Source organism: Moschus berezovskii, chromosome 6, assembly GCF_049115385.1.
Source record: "Moschus berezovskii isolate FMDL1 chromosome 6, NW_MosBer_1.0, whole genome shotgun sequence".
Lineage (NCBI taxonomy): Eukaryota > Metazoa > Chordata > Mammalia > Artiodactyla > Moschidae > Moschus > Moschus berezovskii.
Genome location: NC_142465.1, coordinates 119,715,668 through 119,734,644, shown reverse-complemented (window position 1 = coordinate 119,734,644; position 18,977 = coordinate 119,715,668). Strand labels below are relative to the sequence as shown.

Here is an 18,977-nt window from a genome sequence, read left to right as displayed (position 1 = left end):
GTCAGCTCCACACTAAGCCTTCCAGGCTCCTTCCTGACTCAGGAACCAGCATTTCCAGGGGCACGTGGTGGGTATGAAGACACCCCATCCACCATCTCCTCCCCCGACATTTCAGCCACATATGCTAGGGCTTCACGGTTCTAGGAGGAGCAACAGGGTATCTGGGGGTGAAATGAGTTCTGAACCAGAAACAGCAAACCTGCCCCCAAAGCCAGACCCTGGACCACTGCCCTTCTGCCAAGCCGCCTGGCCTTGCTGGAGGGAGAGACAGCTTGGATGGTTTTCCGGAAGGGATTTGCCATCTGAGGTACCTGCTTTTACCAGGTTGGCCCAGGATGCGACAGTGATGGGAAGGGTAAGAGTCCTCCCCTCTTTCTCTGTGAGTCCTCCCGCCTGGATCAGCCCCCACCCCCCTACCTGCTGGGGACCCTTCCCCACCCCTAGACCCAAACTCATCAGCCCCCTTGCATATCTCCAGGTCCCCCCAGATGAGAAATCTCAGGGCTGGGACAGACCTCAAAGAGGAGGACTCTGCCTGCTTCAAGGTCACACCGGACGGTCATGGCAGCAGAAACCCCACTTCCAGCCCCACCAGGCTGTGTGCAGGCCTCAGTCATGCCCCCTGAGCCTGGAAGCCCCTCCGAGCCTCAAGTGTCCTCACCTGGAGAATGGGGCCATCTCCCACAGGGATAAGTGACACAACTGTTCAGTCGTTCAGTCATGTCCGACTCTGTGCGACCCCATGAACTGCAGCCCGCCAGACTCCTCTGTCCATGGGGATTTTCTCCAGGCAAGAATACTGGAGTGGGTTGCCATTTCCTCCACCAGAGGATCTTCCCTATCCACGGATTGAACACTTGTCTCCTGCATTGACAGGGGGATTCTTGACTACTGAGCCATCAGGGAAACCCAAGTGACACAGGACGCGTGGCCTACAGGCTGGCAGTGTCCAGCACACAGCAGTGCTCCTGCTGTTAAGACAACGGTGACCACCGAGGACCTGACACTCGGAGTTGCCAGCCACAAGCACAGCTCGAACGCTCCCTCTGGGAATAGCAGACTCTGCAGCCGCAGGAAGCGCTATTGGTGACAGCGGCTGATGGTGGGCGTCTGGGCCCTCTGTGTAGTTCCGGTTGCCAGGTGAGGCAGTCGGAAGATCTGTTTTATCATCAGACTCTTTTTTTCCCCCCTAATTTCGCACAACATGCCTCTGCTGCTGTTTGGCTAAAAACATTTCATTTTCTTAAAAAAAAAAAAGAATAATTTATGAATGTGCCGGTGATCTCAAAGGCTTTTCAGAGGGCACATAACAGCAGCGGTAAGAGCATCACAAATCATTCTGGACGAAGTCGATCCACAGGAGAACTTGGGAGATGCTGAGAGGCCACTCTGGGCTCATTTAACCCCCTGATGACTCTGTATGTGAGCAGGCAAGTGTGATCCTGCAGCCTGCTGGGCACCGGGCCTGGGGAACCTCCTAGCGGGCATGCTGTGTGTGCCCACGTGCGTGTGCATGCAAGGGTGTGCAAGAAAGAAAGACAAATAGGGGGGTGGGGGGGCACGGCACAAATGAACCCTTTGTAGGCTCTCGCCTCCAGAAATTTACAACCGGTGGAAGAAGAAGTCAAGCAAAAACTCACAATGGGGACTTCCCCGGTGGTCCAGTGGCTAAGATTCCGCACTCCCAACGCAGGGGGCCCAGGTTGGATCCCTAGTCGGGGAACTAGATCCCACCTGCTCACTAGTGCTCACATGATGCAACCAAGACCCAGTGCAGCCAAATAAAATAAATAAATATGAAAAAAACCCACCTCACAATGCTGTGACCACACACCCTCCCACTGGCACCAGCGCTTCTCCGCTCGCACGCACAGCAAACCTTCTGGAAGGAGTCCCCCAGTGGCGCCTCCAGAGTTCCCACCCCGGTGTGTCTCCCCTCGACCCCGCTCCACTGAGAATGGCCTGGTCAAGGTCGCCACCACCTGGGGCGACACTGAATCCAGTGGTGAATCCTTTGTCCTCGTCTGAGCAGAGTCACCATCATTGACACAGCTCATGGCCCTCCTCCTGGAAGGCCTCCTCCTCCAGGCTGGCCTCCGCTTGTCTCCCCGACCTCTGGGCACAAGAGGCCGCAGTGCTCCGACCTCCTCTGTCTGCACTCAGTTCCTCCGTGAGCGTGTCTGGTCTCGGGGCTCCAGCTGCCATCCACCGACGATCGCCTCCCAGACGTACTCACTCTACCCCTGCGTGGCCAAGGGTGTCCCACAAGGCCCACCGTCTTAATGCTAAAGGGAACTTGCAACCTCCCCAGAGCTGCCGTGTCAGTTTTCCCCAGCTCACCTGCTGACAACCCCAGTCTGCTTGTTCTTTAGGTCAAGACCTATGCAGTCATCTTTGTCTCACGCCCAACTCATCAGCAAAACCTGGCACTACCCCATGATGTATCCGGAATCTGTCTGCTGCCCACCCTTCCTGCCAGGGCCACATGGTCAAAGCCACGGTCACCTCCAGCCTGGATCACAGGTTTTTTGAAAGGTTTTGCATGAAAGTAAAAGTCACACAGTCATGTCCGACTCTTTGCGACCCCATGGACTATACAGTCGATGGACTTCTCCAGGCCAGAATGCTGGAGTGGGTAGCCTTTTCCTTCTCCAGGGGATCTTCCCAACCCAGGGATCGAACCCAGGTTTCCCACATTGCAGACAGATTCTTTACCAGCTAAGCCATAAGGGAAGCCCGAGAATACCAGAGTGGGTAGCCTATCCCTTCTCCAGTGGATCTTCCCAACCCAGGAATCAAACCGGGGTCTCCTGTATTGCAGGCGGATTCTTTACCAACTGAGTTATGGGGAAGCCCACAGAGCGAGCCACAATGTCCAGAGGCTAAGACTCTGCACTCCCAAAGCAGGGGCCCCGGGTTCGATCCCTGGTCATGGAACTAGATCCCCAGGCTCACCCAGGCACCCAGAGGGAGCATCTCCCACCTCAACCCAAAACCTTCCTGCAGGTCCCACCTCACTTGGCAGTAAAGCCCAAGGCATTGTGGCGGCCTCAAGACCCTGCCTCATTGGCCACTGCAACTCGAACACGCCGGACTCGCCTCTGCCTCAGGGCCTTTGCACCTGCCATCCCCACTGCCTGGAGCTTCCCTCCAGATCTCTGCACGGCTCATTTCCTCAGCTCCCCGGGTCCTCAGACTAACGTCTCCCACCACCAGACGCACAGTGGCTACCCGCTCCCCTCTCCTCCCCCGCCCTTTGCACAGCACTCACGCTGCCTGACGTGTGGATGTTATACTTGTCTCCTGCCTGCTCCTACCCCCGGAAGAAAATGTGTACATGGCTAGGATTCACGTCTGTCTCTCTTGATGGCTGATGCATCCCCTAGAGCAGAGCCTGCTCCCTTGGGACACACACATTATTTGCTAGAGGAATGAAGACCAGAGTCCTGTAAGAAGCTCGGCCCTGGGGCTTTGGGAGCACAAAGCAGGAAGCCGCAGGCTCTGCCTGTGGGGGGTGGGGCATGGAGGGCGTGTGAGAGGAAGTGATGGCTGACTTGGGCTCTGAGGGATGAATAGGAGGAGGTGGTGAATGCCGCAGCTCAAGGCCGGGAGACGAGAGAGGCCATGAAATGGCTGGGGTCTGGGGCACAGTGGAGGGAAGAGGAAGGGAAGACTGCCGGACGCTGGGGAGCAGATGAGCAAGCTGAGGCTGAAGACGTCTCCAGCCAGGCGGCAGGACTGGATGTGAAAGGCCGGAGTTAAAACCTGGTAGACCCATTAGCAACTGGCTGTGGGGTGTGGGAGGAGGGGAGCAGAGGGTACCCGGCTTCAGGAGCCTTGTGGCTGGAGGATCTTTTGCCATCACGTGGAAGCACCCTGCTGAGAGAGGAGGGAGGCTCCAGCCAGGCTGGTGGACCTCATGGCCGGGGGACGACGTCGGGGGTGGGGGGCAGGGGGCCACCAGGAGTGAGAAGCAGCCCACGTGATGCGTGGGTCCACGGGCAGGAGCAGAGAGGTGTCCAGTGAGGCCCATGAAAGCAGAGGACCCCTCTGAGCCCTAAGAGTCCCATGCCAGCCTGGGGGTGGCCTCTGAGAGTTTCTGCTTCTGTGAAACTGGGTCTCGGGCGCCCTTATCACAGGCCTTTGCAGCAAGAATAGCTGCTTCTCTATGAGTCACGATGGCTCGGGGCCCAACGCCTATGGCCCATCACTGCTCCGGGAGGCCCCAGCCCAGACAGCACAAAAGGTGTTGGTGTCTGTCCCCCTCTCACGCCCCGTCCCAGGCCTCTGGGAAGGCACCGCCTGCCCTCTGCATCCCCCTGCCCTCCAAGGACTGCCAGCCTCCAGGTGAGGTCGGCCGAGGCCTGCCCCTTTGCATCCCCCGGGGAAACGACTTGGCTGCCGGCCAGGGTGTGGCCTCGGGAGGCAGGGGGGGCTGTGCCTCCGCGAGAAGAGAAAGCACCTAATCCCGGGATTTGCCGTGAAAGCAGGACAGGGCCGATCACTCATCACCAGCAGAAACTGCCTGTTGTTTTTAGGTGGAATTTCTGAATCTCTTCCGTAATGTGTACTGATCCTGGGCCAAGCTTTCCGAATCAGGCTCCCGGACAGGTCAGCAGCGCGTGTTTAACCCCTTAAGAGGTAAAGATTTCGAAGAGGCGATCTGGGCCCTGCAGGCTGGAATGACTGAGAGTGACTTGAAGGCAGACGGGTGGGCAGACAAGCTCTTTGCTTTGCATGAGGCTTCCCCTGGCCAGGGGCTGAGGCACAGGCCGGTAGCTGTTTTCACTCACGAGCTCTTGTACTGGGGCTGCTGTGTGGAGTTGACTAAGCTGTGCACTGCACGTAGAAGAGGCTGTGAATGGTGCCCCCGAGGGTTGTGCAGTGCACACAATAGTCAACTGTACACTGCAGCCTTGCCACATTATTACTTGTCTCTCCCACTGAAACATTAACAGAGACAAAACATACTGCTGAAAAACAAACTGTAGGAGCTCGGATGGCAGGATGCTAGGGAAGCTACGAGGCAACTTCTTGAAAGCAGGATTTGTGGCTTGGGTGTAAACTTGTTCCCTAGCACCCAGCACGGGGTTAGGCATGGAGCAGGAATCCAGGAGGTTCTTGTTGAATAAATAATTCAAGGATGACAGAACTCGGGAGGCATGGCCTCCACCATTCTGCTTCCGGCCTGACTCATCAGCCCAGGCCAGGAGGGGAGCCTATGACACAGCTCCCAGGTAACTGGAGCTACTTTGGGGTGAGCAGTCCCAGCAGCATCCCACGTGCCCCCCGCTGGCTGCTCTCCTGTCCTTTCAGGGGGCTCCGGGACCTCACCAGCTCTCTAGGCCCAAACGGCCTCCTCACAGTGGCTCATTTATCCCCTAACAACCTGCCCAGCTATGTCACAATACACACAGCTCCTTCTGGTCCTCACGCCTCGGCAAGGCAAGCATTACTGTGGCAATCTCACGGAGAAGAAAACCGAGGCTCAGAGAGGTTATGAGACCTGCCTGAGGTCACACAGCTAGAAACAGACAACCAAGCAAGAACCAATGCCGGGACATCTGACCCCAAGCTCAGTGCTTCAACTGTGGAAGCAGACACTCCAGGGTGTTTTGCCCTAAAAGGACCGCCCCAGCCATTGATAATTTTCAAAAGTAAAACAGAATAACAGTCCTTATATACTCACAAATAAAACTTAGAATGCTCTTTCAAAATGTAAAAGCTTTTGGTTCTCTTGAGGAGGGGGAGTGAGGATACTGTTATGAGGGTGGTGACATATGGGCCAAATTTAGGGGCATCGGCACAGACAACGTGGGCTATGGGAAAAGGTTTGGGTTCCGTGAATACTGACTTCCTGCACACCTACCGCATGCCAGGTGCTGCTAGGAGCTTTCCTTATCATTTCATCTAATGACAAGAATGGTGTTTGCAATTAGGGAATATCCCTCCTCAACCTAACCCATGTCCATGAGAACATGCTCAGTCACTTAATCGTGTCCCACTCTTTTGTGACCCCACGGACTGCAGCCCACCAGACTCCTCTGTCCGTGGGATTCTCCAGGCAAGAATCCTGGAGTGGGTTGCCATTTCCTCCTCCAGGGGGATCTTCCCGACCCAGGGATCGAACCCACGTCTTCTGTGTCTCCTGCATTAGCAGGCAGATTCTTTACCACTGGGAAGCCTTACAAGGTGAGCTGGACCATCTCCATTCATTCAGACTTTATGGGGAGCATGACTGGCTGCCATGGTACCGGGGCAGGAGCTGAAGATAGGAGCACCTCTGTTTCTTAGGGGACCCAGCGGCGGATGAGGAGCCCAGGGAACAACCCAGAACAGACTGGACATCCAGCACACTTGCTTGCCAACTGACACTGATGCTCTTCGGTTTCTTCCTACAGAAACGGCGATGCCCACCAAGGATCGAGAGGGCCATTCACAGAATCAACCACTGGGTCTAAACAGCAGCTTGAGCTGAGTGCTGTCTAGTTCCTGCTGGCTTTGGGGAGGTTCTAGTAGAAATTCTGGCAAAGCACACCCTCTATATAGACAGATATTTTTCCTCCCTCTCCTTAGAAAAACAGTTTAAAAGGAGTAGTGAGCAAGGAGGGGTCAGGGAGGGCTGAGGCTCAGATACCACCAACCACCCAGGGGCCTGGGGAGTCCGGGAGGGAGGGTCCCCCGTTGCTGGTGGCTGATGATACACAGACTGCACCCACCTCACCAGGGCCCCCTGTTAGTCATCTCCAGGAACCATTACCTGAAAGACCCATTCTGGAGCAGCCCCTGATCACAGCCAGTGCTCTGCTGGGCGGATAGTGAAGCCGGGGCTGGATAAGGAAGGCTTTGTAGTGGCCCAAGAATACCTCAGGCATTAATAGAGCATTTTTTGCACAGGTTGAAAATGCATTCTTCATTTTTCATTGACAGCTGGTGAAAGAGGAATGTAACAGGGCGGCTGCACCCGGCTTTACGGAGAGAGCAGCTCAGCCCTGCTCAGAGCCGCCTTTATCCCTGCGGAGAGCTGGTTTTTAAAGGACGCATTAGGGGAAGGTCTGGCCCTTTCAGGTTCTTAATCAACTTGGAGTGCTTTCTCCTTCTTCTGTTATCTGGGGGAGCAACGACCTTCACCGTGTCATGGTCTTGGCAGCCTGTGCACTGGTTAATTTTCCGGGACACAAACTCTTGGTAGCTCTGCCTGAGTCAACATCCACCGTCCGAGCGCTCCAGCTCTGGGTGTCTGGGGAAGACTGGGCTCTAGGCCTGCTCCGCCTCCAGCAGCAGGGGTGCCTAGGACAAACCACACCTGCCTTCTCTGGCCATCGGTCCCTCCTCTGTTGACGGGAGACTCCCAACATGTCACAGAGTGTGGTGGTGACGAAGAACTTGCTTCCAGCACTGAGTGTCAGCTGCTCCTTCACGTGCATCACAACCCAGCTCAGACGTCGCCTCTTCCAGGAAGCCTTCCTGACCCGGTACCCAATGTCCACTCAGGGTGAAGACTAGAGCAGGCAGGGGTTCAGCCTATGAGTAGGTGCGGCCATTCCCAGGTGCTGCAAGCAGCAGGGGGCTGCCCAGAGGGGTCCCAATGGGCCCAGGAGCCCCCCACGGGAGGCCAGAGGGGCCCACAAAACACTTTCTCCCTCTCCACGGACTTAGAGGGTTTCTATCTAAGACATTGCTTGAAAAGAGAATGCACAGCTGAAAACACGCCTGCAAACAGGGCCCTGCGGTTTTCGTAGCTCGGTCTCAGGCGGTCATTTCCTTAGCTCCCCCCTCTGCCCGATGGAGACAATCACGGCCCCAGAGGCGTCTGCAAAGACCCAGACAGGATGCGGGGGGAAGCGTGCCCAGTGACGACTCCCACACTGCTCAGACGGGGCTAGAGTCCAGCGGCAGAACAAGCCATCACAGGTGGACAGGCCCATGCCCAGGCCTGGCGTGTGCCAGGGTGGCTACCCTCAGAGTCCAGACGCTCCTGGAGGCACAGAAGTTCTTTGGGGCAGGAGAGGCGCTGGAGGGAGTGGGGGATAAGGAAGCCCAGGCAAGAGGCTCCAAGGAGAGAAGCAAGGCAGTGACCCGCGGGTGTCGAGATGGGAGCCCAGCACAGCCTGGGTCACACCCCAGGGAGGGCCCCGTCCCCTCTGGCCTTCACCCTCCATGTGGGAGAGCTCACTGGCAAACTCCAGGGGCCCAACCAGACGAGACGTCCGGCAAATGGACTGAGAAGCTGAAGACACCAGGCCCACCGAGGAGGCCGGGCCGCAGGCAGGACGACTTCCCCAGGGACAGCCTGGGCCCTCCCCCAGCACCGAATCTGAAGACCAGGGCCCGCGGGACCAAACGCGGCAAGGAGAGGATGCTGTGCTTCCGTGGGTGGCACCTGTGATCACCTCTCACACTGGGGTCTGTCCCCTCCTTGCCCCTCAACCCCGAGTCACCCTGGGAAGACCGGCTAGCCCCCTTCGCTGCTCGGGAGTCCCCATCCAAGAAGGAGTTGGAAGGGGTGGCCTCCGGGAGCCTCCAGGCTCCGAGGTGCCAGGATTTTCTGTCCCAGTGGATGGGAACCCAAGAAACACATGCTCCCAGGTTGGTTCTGTTTGGAGTATCAAGGCGGCTAGAAAAATGTGCAGTGAGCACTGGCTCTGGGCCCAGCTGCGGCCCGGCCCCTGGCTCGGGTCACTCCAGGAAGGGTTTAGCTGGGACCGAAGACACAAGCGCTGTCCGGAGTCCCCAGCGAGGCCCCGCAGCTGCTTGTCACTGTCTCTCTACCACTACGTTCCCATGACCTGTTTCTGCCTCCCTGCTGCCACCCGGTGGAAGGCAAAGCCCTCAGGGGCAGGAGCTGCGCGGGTACTGACCCATCTCTGTATCCACAACGCCAGGCCCAGAGCCAGTACAGAGAGAGAAGAACCCAGAAACGCACAGAATGAACAAGTGCAGGATCTGACTCCATCTCCTGCCGTCTAAGAGATGAGAAGGGCCCCCAAGGCCGGCCATGCTGCAGCCACACCTGCCGGCCCAGCATCAAGCACAAGGGCGGTCCCAGGTGGGCTTCTGTGTGCAGGTGCCCATGAGCTGCTCACCAACCCCAACGCCGGACGGGGGCGCAGGGGACACAAACCCTCAACCCCGCTTCCTCCTGCCTGCCCCCACCCCCAGGCGCCCGAAGGTCCCTTAATGCATCGCTCCACCTAACAGTGGGGGAAACTGAGGCCCAGGGCGGGCAGTGACTCAGGGGCAAGCAGCAAGTTTTATGGCTGCACGCCCTCCCCTCGGAATCCCAGAGAGGACTCCTGTACTATTAATTGTAATTAACTAATTATTCTTGCTGCCAACTAGCGGAGGAGGAGGCTGGGGGCGGAGGGGGGCCCCAGATGACTCAGTCATGTTTACAACATGCAAACCCATTTAAGAGCTTGTAAAGTCGCTATAAATGGCTCTTTGGCAACAGAGGAGTTAACGATCCCGTCTCCAGCTGCAGCTCCACAACGGTCGGTCGGGGCGGTCGGGGCTGGGGCCTTGGGGATGGGGTTCTGAGAGCCAACAGTGCCACCTAAAGACCACGTCCTGTAACGCACCGCTCAGGCCCAACAAAATCCAGGACCTAGGAGACCCGGAGGGGCCTCCCAAGAGGCTCAGTAGAGGAGGCGTTTTGATCCCTGGCTCGGGAAGATCCCCTGGAGAAGGAGAGGGCAACCCACTCCAGTACTCTTGCCTGGAGAATCCCGCGGTCAGAGGAGCCGGGCGGGCCACAGTCCACGGGATCACAAATGCGTCACACACGACTTAGCAGCTACACAACCGACAGCTGCAGGTGTGGAGGCTGAGGCTCCCGCGATGCCCCGAGAGCAGGTGGCTCCACCCCCGACGCTTCGGTGCGGGTTTCCAGGGCCCTGAAGGACCCGGGGACAGGGTGGGGGCCGGGCTGGTCTGCGACAGGCCCCGGCTGAGCCACGGCGCGCTGGAGGACCAGGGGCGTCTGGGCGAACCTGCTGTCTCCGGCCACTCACCCACAGTCATGCCGTCCATGTAGCGCTTGGTGATGTCAAAAGAGTCGCGGAGGTTCCCGTCCGTTATGTCGAAGATGATGTCCGCGTGGTTGGCAGGATACGCAGGCGTGATGGCCCGGAGGAAGATGATCTCTGCCAGAGAGAAGCGAGGCCTGGAGAGGGCACAGCGCTGGGCCCCGCGACCCCGGAGAGGCCTGACCCAGGGCCGTGAGAACCCAACACGAGGACCCCGCGCGTGGAGAAGGCGCAGGGGCCCCGAGGGACCCCGGGTCACAGCCTGTCCCCCCTTTGCACCGACGGGGAAGCCGAGGCCTGGCAAGACTTCGGATCCTCCCAGAAGTCATGGAGCACATTAGCTGGTAGGCCCAGCACTAGGAAGTGACTGCTCAGGAGTCTCCCTGAAGCTGGGAAGATGGGGAAGGGGGGCCGACAAAGGATGTGGGAGAGAGGCCAAGATGGTCCCTGCCCCACCGTGATGGGGGTCGGACAAGCCCCTCCTCAGGCTGGGCCCCAAGCGGATGGGTGGCTGCGTCCATCTCCTGGGCCACCTGATGTGAAATCAGCAGACGGCCCAGGGCTGGCAGCACAAGGGCCCGATTTACGCAATCTGGGGGGGTGGTGGTGGGGCGTCCTCTCTGAGCCTCAGTCTCTCCACCATAAAGTGAGGCAGGCGGCCCGCCACGGCCCACCAAGGGTCCTCTCCATGTGAACAGTCAAGGTCTAGGTTTCCTGGCCCAAGACGCCGACAGGTACCTCTAACCACGCCCAGCTCCCCGCAGCACCAGACTGTGGGTCAGCACTGGCCGGGGGGCCGCAGCACGGGGGAGAGGGATTTGGGAAAGGTCTGAGAGCTCTGGTGGAACCTGTCACGGCGCACAAGGCAAACCGCACTGCACCAAGTCTGAGCCAAGTCGGTGCCGCCCTGGAAGGTTCCGTGCCACCCTTTTCTAGAGGGACGAGGAGTTGGGGGGCTCCACTCTCCTGCAGCTGAGCCCATCCCTGGGCGCCTCACCTGCCCTCCCACCCCCACAGCCAGGCTCGGTGTCCGGCACACGCTCCTGAGTCACTCCCCGGGCCCTGGGGCCATGTGCAGACACGAGGCAACCTGTCCAACCTCCCTGAGATGGATGGAGGGCTCTTGTTCACCATGGCGTCCCAGAGCCTGACACCCAGGAGGCTCAGCTGGCCGAATGAATTCTCATGAGGAGCTCTTCCGAAAGCCAAAGGGGAAGGGTGAAGCCTCCACAGAGGAAGGGGGTGTCTGAGACCACGCCAGCCCTGGCACGTGGGCCAAACACCCCAAAGGAAGGCACACAGAAAAGCTTCCTGCCCACAGCCCTCTGCCAGACACGGGAGCCTGCTGCCCCGGCCCCGCGTGTGGAGAGGCGCTGTGACGGCAGGTCGACACTGCAGTGGGAGCCGCCTGTGGCGGGCACACTGACCCCTTTACCACAGGGTTCCCTGGAGTCGGTCTAGCCACACCAACTCACCTGCCCCTCAGTCTCCAGGATGTGGCTTCTGTGTGCAAAAAGCATCAGTCACGACCCTCTACTGGCTCCCAAAACCTTGGAGTTGAAGCCCCAACTCCAAGTGCAGGCTCCCGCCTACCTTTGAAGCCCATCTCTTGCCAAGCCTCTACCACTCCAGCCAGAAAAACTTGGCTTCCTTCCTGAAAGACCCACACTCCCCACTCACCTCCAGATTTTCTGGAGGTATTCTGAGTTGGCCCTCTCTCCCACTCCCCACTTTCCTACATTAACCTCCTCCTGGCTGCTCAGGACCCAGAGTAGGGTCACTGCCTCCTGGAAGCTCTCCCTGATAACCCCACACTTGGCAAAGAATCAACACTTAATAGCTGTTTGCTGAACGACTGTTATCCCTCAAATGAGATCCACACCCCCTCCACTCAGCTGAGGGTAGGGAACAGGCAGGAATCGGATTGCCTTGTAGTCTGGGGACACGGAGGAGATACAGAAGCGGGGAGGGGTCAGCATTCCAAGCCCCAAAGCCACATCTCACCGAGGAGCTGCTCCTGCAGGTCAAGCTATCAGCCTCAGCAAGGGGGGTGCCCTGGCAGGATGGTCCCCCAGACACCGGCTCCAGCCTCGGGAGCAGCCACTCACCTTCGGGGCGGGTGAACTCGCGGAAGGTGGGGAGCGAGACGACGGTGTGGGAGATGGTGTGCACCGGGTCCAGCACGCAGGCGACGTCGTTGGGACGGCAGGACTTGATGCAGCGGACGGTGTCAGTCTTCTCTTGGCGGAGCCTGCGGGGAGCCACAGCACAAGGGGTGGGAAAGGTGGACACAGACGGAGCCCGGGGTCCAGGAAAGAAGCAGCCGGCCGGGCAGCAGCACCCGCCCCAGGCTGGCTCCACCGTGGGGGGCCCACACCGGCCTCGCAGCCTGGCTGCTCCGAGGGGACGCTTCCGGGTCCCTCCACAAACTGGACCAGGAGGCGAACCCCCGAGACACACCCCCGTTTCCATCTGCCCCGGCCAGGATAAGCAAAGCTTTGCTATTTACCAGCTACACGAACTGAGCTTCAGTTTCTACAACTACAAATCACGTTCATTCACGTGCTCAACAAGTGTGTCCGGAGTGTCTGCTGGGTGCCACACACCAGGGACACCTAAAACAAGCAAGGGAAAGACAAGGTCCGGCCTTCCTGGGACCCCGGGGCGGGGCGGGGGGCCGTCACAGGTAAAGCACCCAGCTCAGTGCCCCGCACAAAGCAGTCAAATCTCCAGTGTCACGTACGTGGTGGACGGGGAGGAGGGGCCCCAGTTTGCTACAGGGCCATGCATACTTTTAAAAACCTCTCAGTCATAAAATAAAACACAATGCGAGAGCTGCACAAAACAAGGTCACAGCTTAATGAGTATCACAGGCAAACCGCTTTACATTCAGCACCCAGGCCAAGAAAGAACGTCAGCCTAGCACTGGAGCCCCTTCGTGGGCCCAGATCTGTCTTAACCCTCTCGTGCACCCCCAAAGTAACCCCTGTCCTGTCTCTGCCAGCAGTCGCCTACCTGGGTTCCTTTATGTCTGTACCACACATGTGCATCTCGAGAAAATCACTTGAATTTGTCCATTAAAAAATTTTTGCTGTATCTTTCATTAATTTTCTTTTTTGCCATGCCATGTGGCATGCAAGATCTTAGTTCCCTGACCAGGGATCGAACACATGCCCCTGCATTTGGAGCACACAGTCTTAACCACTGGACCACCATGGAAGTCCTTATTGTATTTTTATGTATTTTTTTGAGACATATTTTTTTGGAGACAGTTCTTTATTTTTTTGGCTGCGCTGGGCCTTCACTGGTGTGCACAGGCTTTCGCTAGTTGTGGCGAGTGGGGGTTACTCTCTAGTTGCAGTCATTTCTCGGGTGTGGAGCACGGGCTCTAGACCGTGGGGGCTCGGTAGTTGTGCATGGGCTTAGTTGCCCCGAGGCACGTGGCGTCTTCCCGGACCAGGGATTGAATCTGTGTTGCCTGAACTGGCAGGCAGATTCTTAACCACGGGACTACCAGGGAAGTCCTCTCCTGAGTCCTTTGGACTCAGCCCCAGGAATTTCTGATGGCTCTCCTGCTATCTGGCTAAACAAGGTGTTCCAGCATCATCTTACACTTTTACTGTCCCAGCTATTTCCAGGAAGTGTTGGTTTTGTTTTCTAGTGGAAAATGATATTTCAAGACCATACTCTGGACACCAAGAATGCTCAGTGCTATTGAGTTGGTCATTGTTTCTTCAGTGGAAACGTTTAAAGACCATATACAGTACGAGTTCATACTGATATTTACAATCAAAACAAGAAGCACATAGTTTTTTACTTACCCTCTCCTATACACCAAAGGAATCTGCTTTTTTCCATATCAAAATTCTGGCTCTTAAGAACACAGGATATGGTAGGATATCCCATAATTATTTATTTTTGTTTATTCCGTATTTTGATACAGTAGTCTCAGAATAACAAAACTAAAATTACTTAAAGTAAGTAATTTGGGGGATATGTAAGTATATGTAAGTATAATTACATAATTACTTAAAGTAATAATTTGAGGGATAAGTTCTTCTTATTCTACCTACAATGTTAATAGATGTGCTAGATCTACATAGTCTGAGCCTACAGTGATTCATACCATACTTTTTTCTTATAACACTCATTAAACTGTAGTTCTATGAGTAATTATGTTTAATGCTTTCAGGCTGATGATTTTGCATGATGCTGAAGCTGAAACTGCAATACTCTGGCCACCTCATGCGACGAGTTGACTCACTGGAAAAGACTCTGATGCTGGGAAAGGTTGGGGGCGGGAGGAGACAGGGACAATAGAGAATGAGATGGCTGGATGGCATCACCAACTCTGTGGACATGGGTTTGGGTGAACTCCGGGAGTTGGTGATGGACAGGGAGGCCTGGCGTGCTGTGGTTCATGGGGTCGCGGAGAGTCGGACACGACTGAGCGACTGAACTGACCTGAACAGTTTGTGCCCTTTGTACATAAAGGCACAAATACTTCCCTGGTAGCTCAGATGGTAAAGAGTCTGCCTGTGATTTGAGAGGCCCGGGTTCGATTTCTGGGTCAGGAAGATCCCCTGGAGAAGGAAATGGCAACCCACTCCAGTATTCTTGTCTGGAAAATGCCATGGATGGAGGAGCCTGGTTACAGTCCATGGGCTCACAAGGAGTTGTACACGACTGAATTACTTTCACTTTTGTACATAAAAGTCTGTTTTTTGAGTATAAAATCCTTGACTTACATTTTCTTGAGTATTCTAAGTACTAATTTTCTTCTGGCATAAGTGCTGTTATGGATGAATTTGATGATAACACAGCGTTCTCCCTTATGAGTCTCTCGCTGGTTTTACCCAAAGGCACCGGTATTTTTGTTTTCTCTTTATATTTTGGTGTTGGTTGCTCTGAGTCAATATGTTCAAATATATTGGGTGTTCTTTCAATATGGAATTTAAAATCGTTTCCCTAAAATATCTGTGAAGTCTCTTGAATTGTCGATTTTAGTAATTATTGCCACCCCCCTGTTTTGTATTAACTCTTCAGAGATTTCTATTACCTGTATGGTGGATCGCCTTTGTCTTCAACATCTGTCACTTTCTCTTCAAGTCTTTTCATCTCTTCTGTTACTTATTTTTCAATTTATGAGATTTTTTCCCAGCTTTTCCTTAAGTATTTATTTCTGAAACTGCTTTTTGCTTTAATTTAAAATAATTTCTTGAGTTTCATCACTTCATTTCTGTTTTTCCTAATTCTGGCTTACATTTTCCCTTCATTTTTGGTTATATTTTCAATTCTTTTAGTTTGTTTGGTATGGGTTACAGATTTGATCTAGTCTGTAAGCATACCTTTCTGGAGTCCTTTCATTCTCCAGAGGAATGTCATTCTGTTCTTTATTCTCTTTTTTCCTACAATAACTTTATATGAGATTTAACCTGGATGCTTTTTGGCTAACCATCTTTATGTGAAATCAGCGTCACATAAGGAGTGATCCACACTTTTCCTGATTTCACAGGGCCCCTTCACCTGTTGTTTTTGGCAGCCTGCTCTTTGACAGGTCTCTACATTTACCTGGAGCTTCATTTTCCACAATAACCTCTTTCCTACTCAATTTTCTATTTCATTTCCAGCAGTTTCTTCATAGTATGAGATCCTGACTTTTCAAGGAAGCCTTGATGGCCCAGTTTTAAAAGTTTAACGGGGCTTCCCTGGTGGTTCAGTGGTTAAGAATCTGCCTTGCAAAAACTAGGAATAAAACTACCATATGACCCAACAATCCCACTACTGGGCATATATCCTGAGGAAACCATAATTGAAAAAGACATATGTATCCCAGTGTTCATTGCAGCACTATTTACAATACCTAGGACATGGAAGCAACCTAGATGTCCATCAACAGATGAAAGGATAAAGAAGTTGTGGTCCATATACACATGGAATATTACTCAGCCCTAAAAGTGAACACATTTGAGTCAGTTCTAGTGAGGTGAATGAACCTAGAGCCTCTTACACAGAGTGAAGTAAGTCAGAAAGAGAAAAAAAATATTGCATATTAACACATACATATGGAATCTAGAAAGATGGTACTCATGAACCCATCTGCAGGGCAGCAATGCAGACGTAGAGAATAGACTGTGGAAGTGGGGAAGGAGAGGGCGGGTGAATTGCGAGAGCAGCACTGAAATATACGCATTATCATATGTAAATAGACAGCCAGTGGGCATTCGCTGCGTGATGCAGGGAGCTCAGACTCGGTACTCTGTGACAACAGAGGGGCGGGATGGGGTGGGAGGGAGGCGCACAGAGGGGGCATATGTACACCTATGGCTGACTCATGGTGATGCGTGGCAGAAGCCAACACAATATTGTAGAGCAATTATCCTCCAATTAAAGATAAATTTGAAAAAAAAAGAATCCATTTTGCAGTGCAAGGGACTCAGGTTCTATCCTGGTCTAGGAGATTAAGATCCCACATGCCGAGGGGCAACTAATACTGCACACCGCAGCGAAAGACCCTGCAGAACACAACCAATATCCTGCACGCCACAACCAAGGCCTGATGGAGCCTAAAGAAATATAAAAAAAAACCAATAACCTTCCTGGTAGCTCAGCGGGTAAAGAATCCGCCTGCAATTCAGGAGATCCCAGTTTGACTCCTAGGTTGGGAAGATTAACTGGAGAAGGGAGAGACTACTCACTCCAGTATTCCTGGGCTTCCCTGATGGATCAGCTGGTAAAGAATCTGCCTGCTATGTGGGAGACCTGGGTTCTGTTCCTGGGTTGGGAAGATCCCCTGGAGGAGGGCATGGTAACCCACTCCAATAGTCATGCCTGGAGAATCCCATGGACAGAGACTCGCAGGCCACAGTCCATGGGGTTGCAAAGAGTCAGACACGACTGAGCGACTAAGCACAGCAGGCCTGTTCCACCCTCTTCAGTCCCTGCACACACTCGCCACTGCAGGGAGCAAAGTGGCTCCCAGCCTCAGCCACCGTTCTGACTGCGCGCCTGCGCTTTCTCAGGACACTGCTGACTGCTCGGGGCTCTTTCACTGCTTCCTCCTGCACGGATGCCAATACCATGTGGGTGGGTTTCATTTGAACTGTATGTGGGGGTTGCCTTTGTGATGAAAGACTTTCTTATCTGGTCGTCGTGGTTCTGCTTCGGAGAACTTTCGAAACTGTGCTGCAACGTCATGCCAGAGGTCTGTGCTGGACAGTCGGCACGTCACTTCCCTGACTCTTCACAGTTCTTCCCGCTTCACCACGCTGTCTCCTTCCTCAGCGAATCAAACACTCGTTTTTCACTTGAGAATTTTAGAACTGGGCTGGTATGAGGGCTTTCTGAGAGGAAGCTAGAGTGACAAGCTGATGAGCACTGAGTGATCCCAGCAATCCTGCCCGCTTCATGGCACGGGGCTCGGTGTCTGAGAACAGACTCCAGAGCCAGGCTGCTTGGGTCAGAATCCTGCCCCACTTTACATCACGGTGGGGCTTTGGGCGGGTTATTTAACCTCTCTCCTTCCACGTCTTCATTGTGAAATGAGGATGTAACAGCACTTTCCTCAAAGGCTCCATGAGGGTCAGTTAACTGCTTGGCCCACAGAAGGCACTGCCTAGGTGTTGACTATTTTATCATTATATGATAATCATAATTATCATCCTTCACCTTTGGGCCTCCTCGTGGCTCAGTTGGTAAAGTATCTGCCTGCAATGCAGGCCACCTGGGTTTGATCCCTGAGTCAGGAAGATCCCCTGGAGAAGGAAATGGCTGCCCACTCCAATATTCTTGCCAGGGAAATCCCATAGACAGAGAGGCCTGGCAGGCTACAGTCCACAGTGTCGCAAGAGTCAGACATGACTTAGGGACTGAACAACACCACCACCACCTTTGGGAGCTTGGTTTAAAAGTACACACACATGGGACTCCCCTGGATGCCCAGTGGTTAGAATGCTGTGCTTTTACTACCAGGGGCTCAGGTTTAGTCTTTGGTGGAACTAAGTCCCTGTGGAACTAAGATCCCACAAGCCAGGTGCTGCTGTCAAAAAAAAAAAAACACCAAAACTGCACACACAGGTCCAAGAGTTGGAAGTGATGGCAGCTCCACAAACCCTCTGAACTTTCATTCTCCATTTAAATCAAGATCCAAATGAACACTTGAGTACCTTCCAGTGAATGGAGACACTAATACTCATTAACTGCCTACCACAGCCAGATGCTGCCTTGTGTATACGTAACTTCATGTCATTTCCAAAATAGTTCAGGAAGTGGGCCTCGAAGCTCTGAAAGGCAAATGACTTCTCCGAGGTCACAGAACCAGTAAATGGCAGCGAGGACACTTGCTCTTATGTTTTGTTCGGTTGGTTGGGTGGGTTCTTTTTCCTGCACTGTGTGATCTCAGCAGGCTGATACAGGAATACTGCTGCGCAGCCTCCAGGGACTGCAGAGCTGAGCAGTCAGGTAATCCAGACACCGCCATCCCCATGTGTGCACGCAGGTACATGCACAGACACATCGGAGGTGTTCTTGGACAGAACAGGCCACCTGAAGAGGCAGGAAGTCCCACAAACAAAGCAAAGTGCAAGAAAAGCGGAACAGTCCATGGAAATGTAGAGGGGATTCTGGCAAGCCTTATGAGGTCACTGAAAGACTTCTAAGGCCCCCAAGAATCCCCCCACATCTTAACACTCCTAGGGAAAAAGAGCTTCCCCAGCCTCAATAAGCAGGACCATGATGAAAGAATAGTGAAAGTCGCTCAGTCGTGTCCGACTCTTTGCAGCCCCATGGACTATACAGTCCATGGAATTCTCCAGGCCAGAATACGAGTGGGTAGCCTTTCCCTTCTCTAGCCAATCTTCTCAACCTAGGAATCAAACTGGGATCTCCCACATTGTGGGTGGATTCTTTACCAGCTGAGCCACCAGGGAAACCCAAGAATACTGGAGTGGG

The 18,977-nt window shown here is 54.3% G+C and overlaps 1 protein-coding gene across 1 annotated transcript in view; it reads right to left on the bottom strand.

Annotated features, from left to right (window-relative positions):
* The window catches only part of FBLN1 (fibulin 1), an 82,288-nt gene that overhangs the window by 8,804 nt on the left and 54,507 nt on the right, over positions 1-18,977 (bottom strand). The window contains exons 15-16 of the mRNA XM_055394480.2: positions 12,137-12,279; positions 10,014-10,145 (exon numbers count right to left, since the gene is read on the bottom strand). Of these exons, the coding sequence (XP_055250455.1) occupies positions 10,014-10,145; positions 12,137-12,279 (275 nt within the window). The remainder of the gene's footprint in view (positions 1-10,013; positions 10,146-12,136; positions 12,280-18,977) is intronic.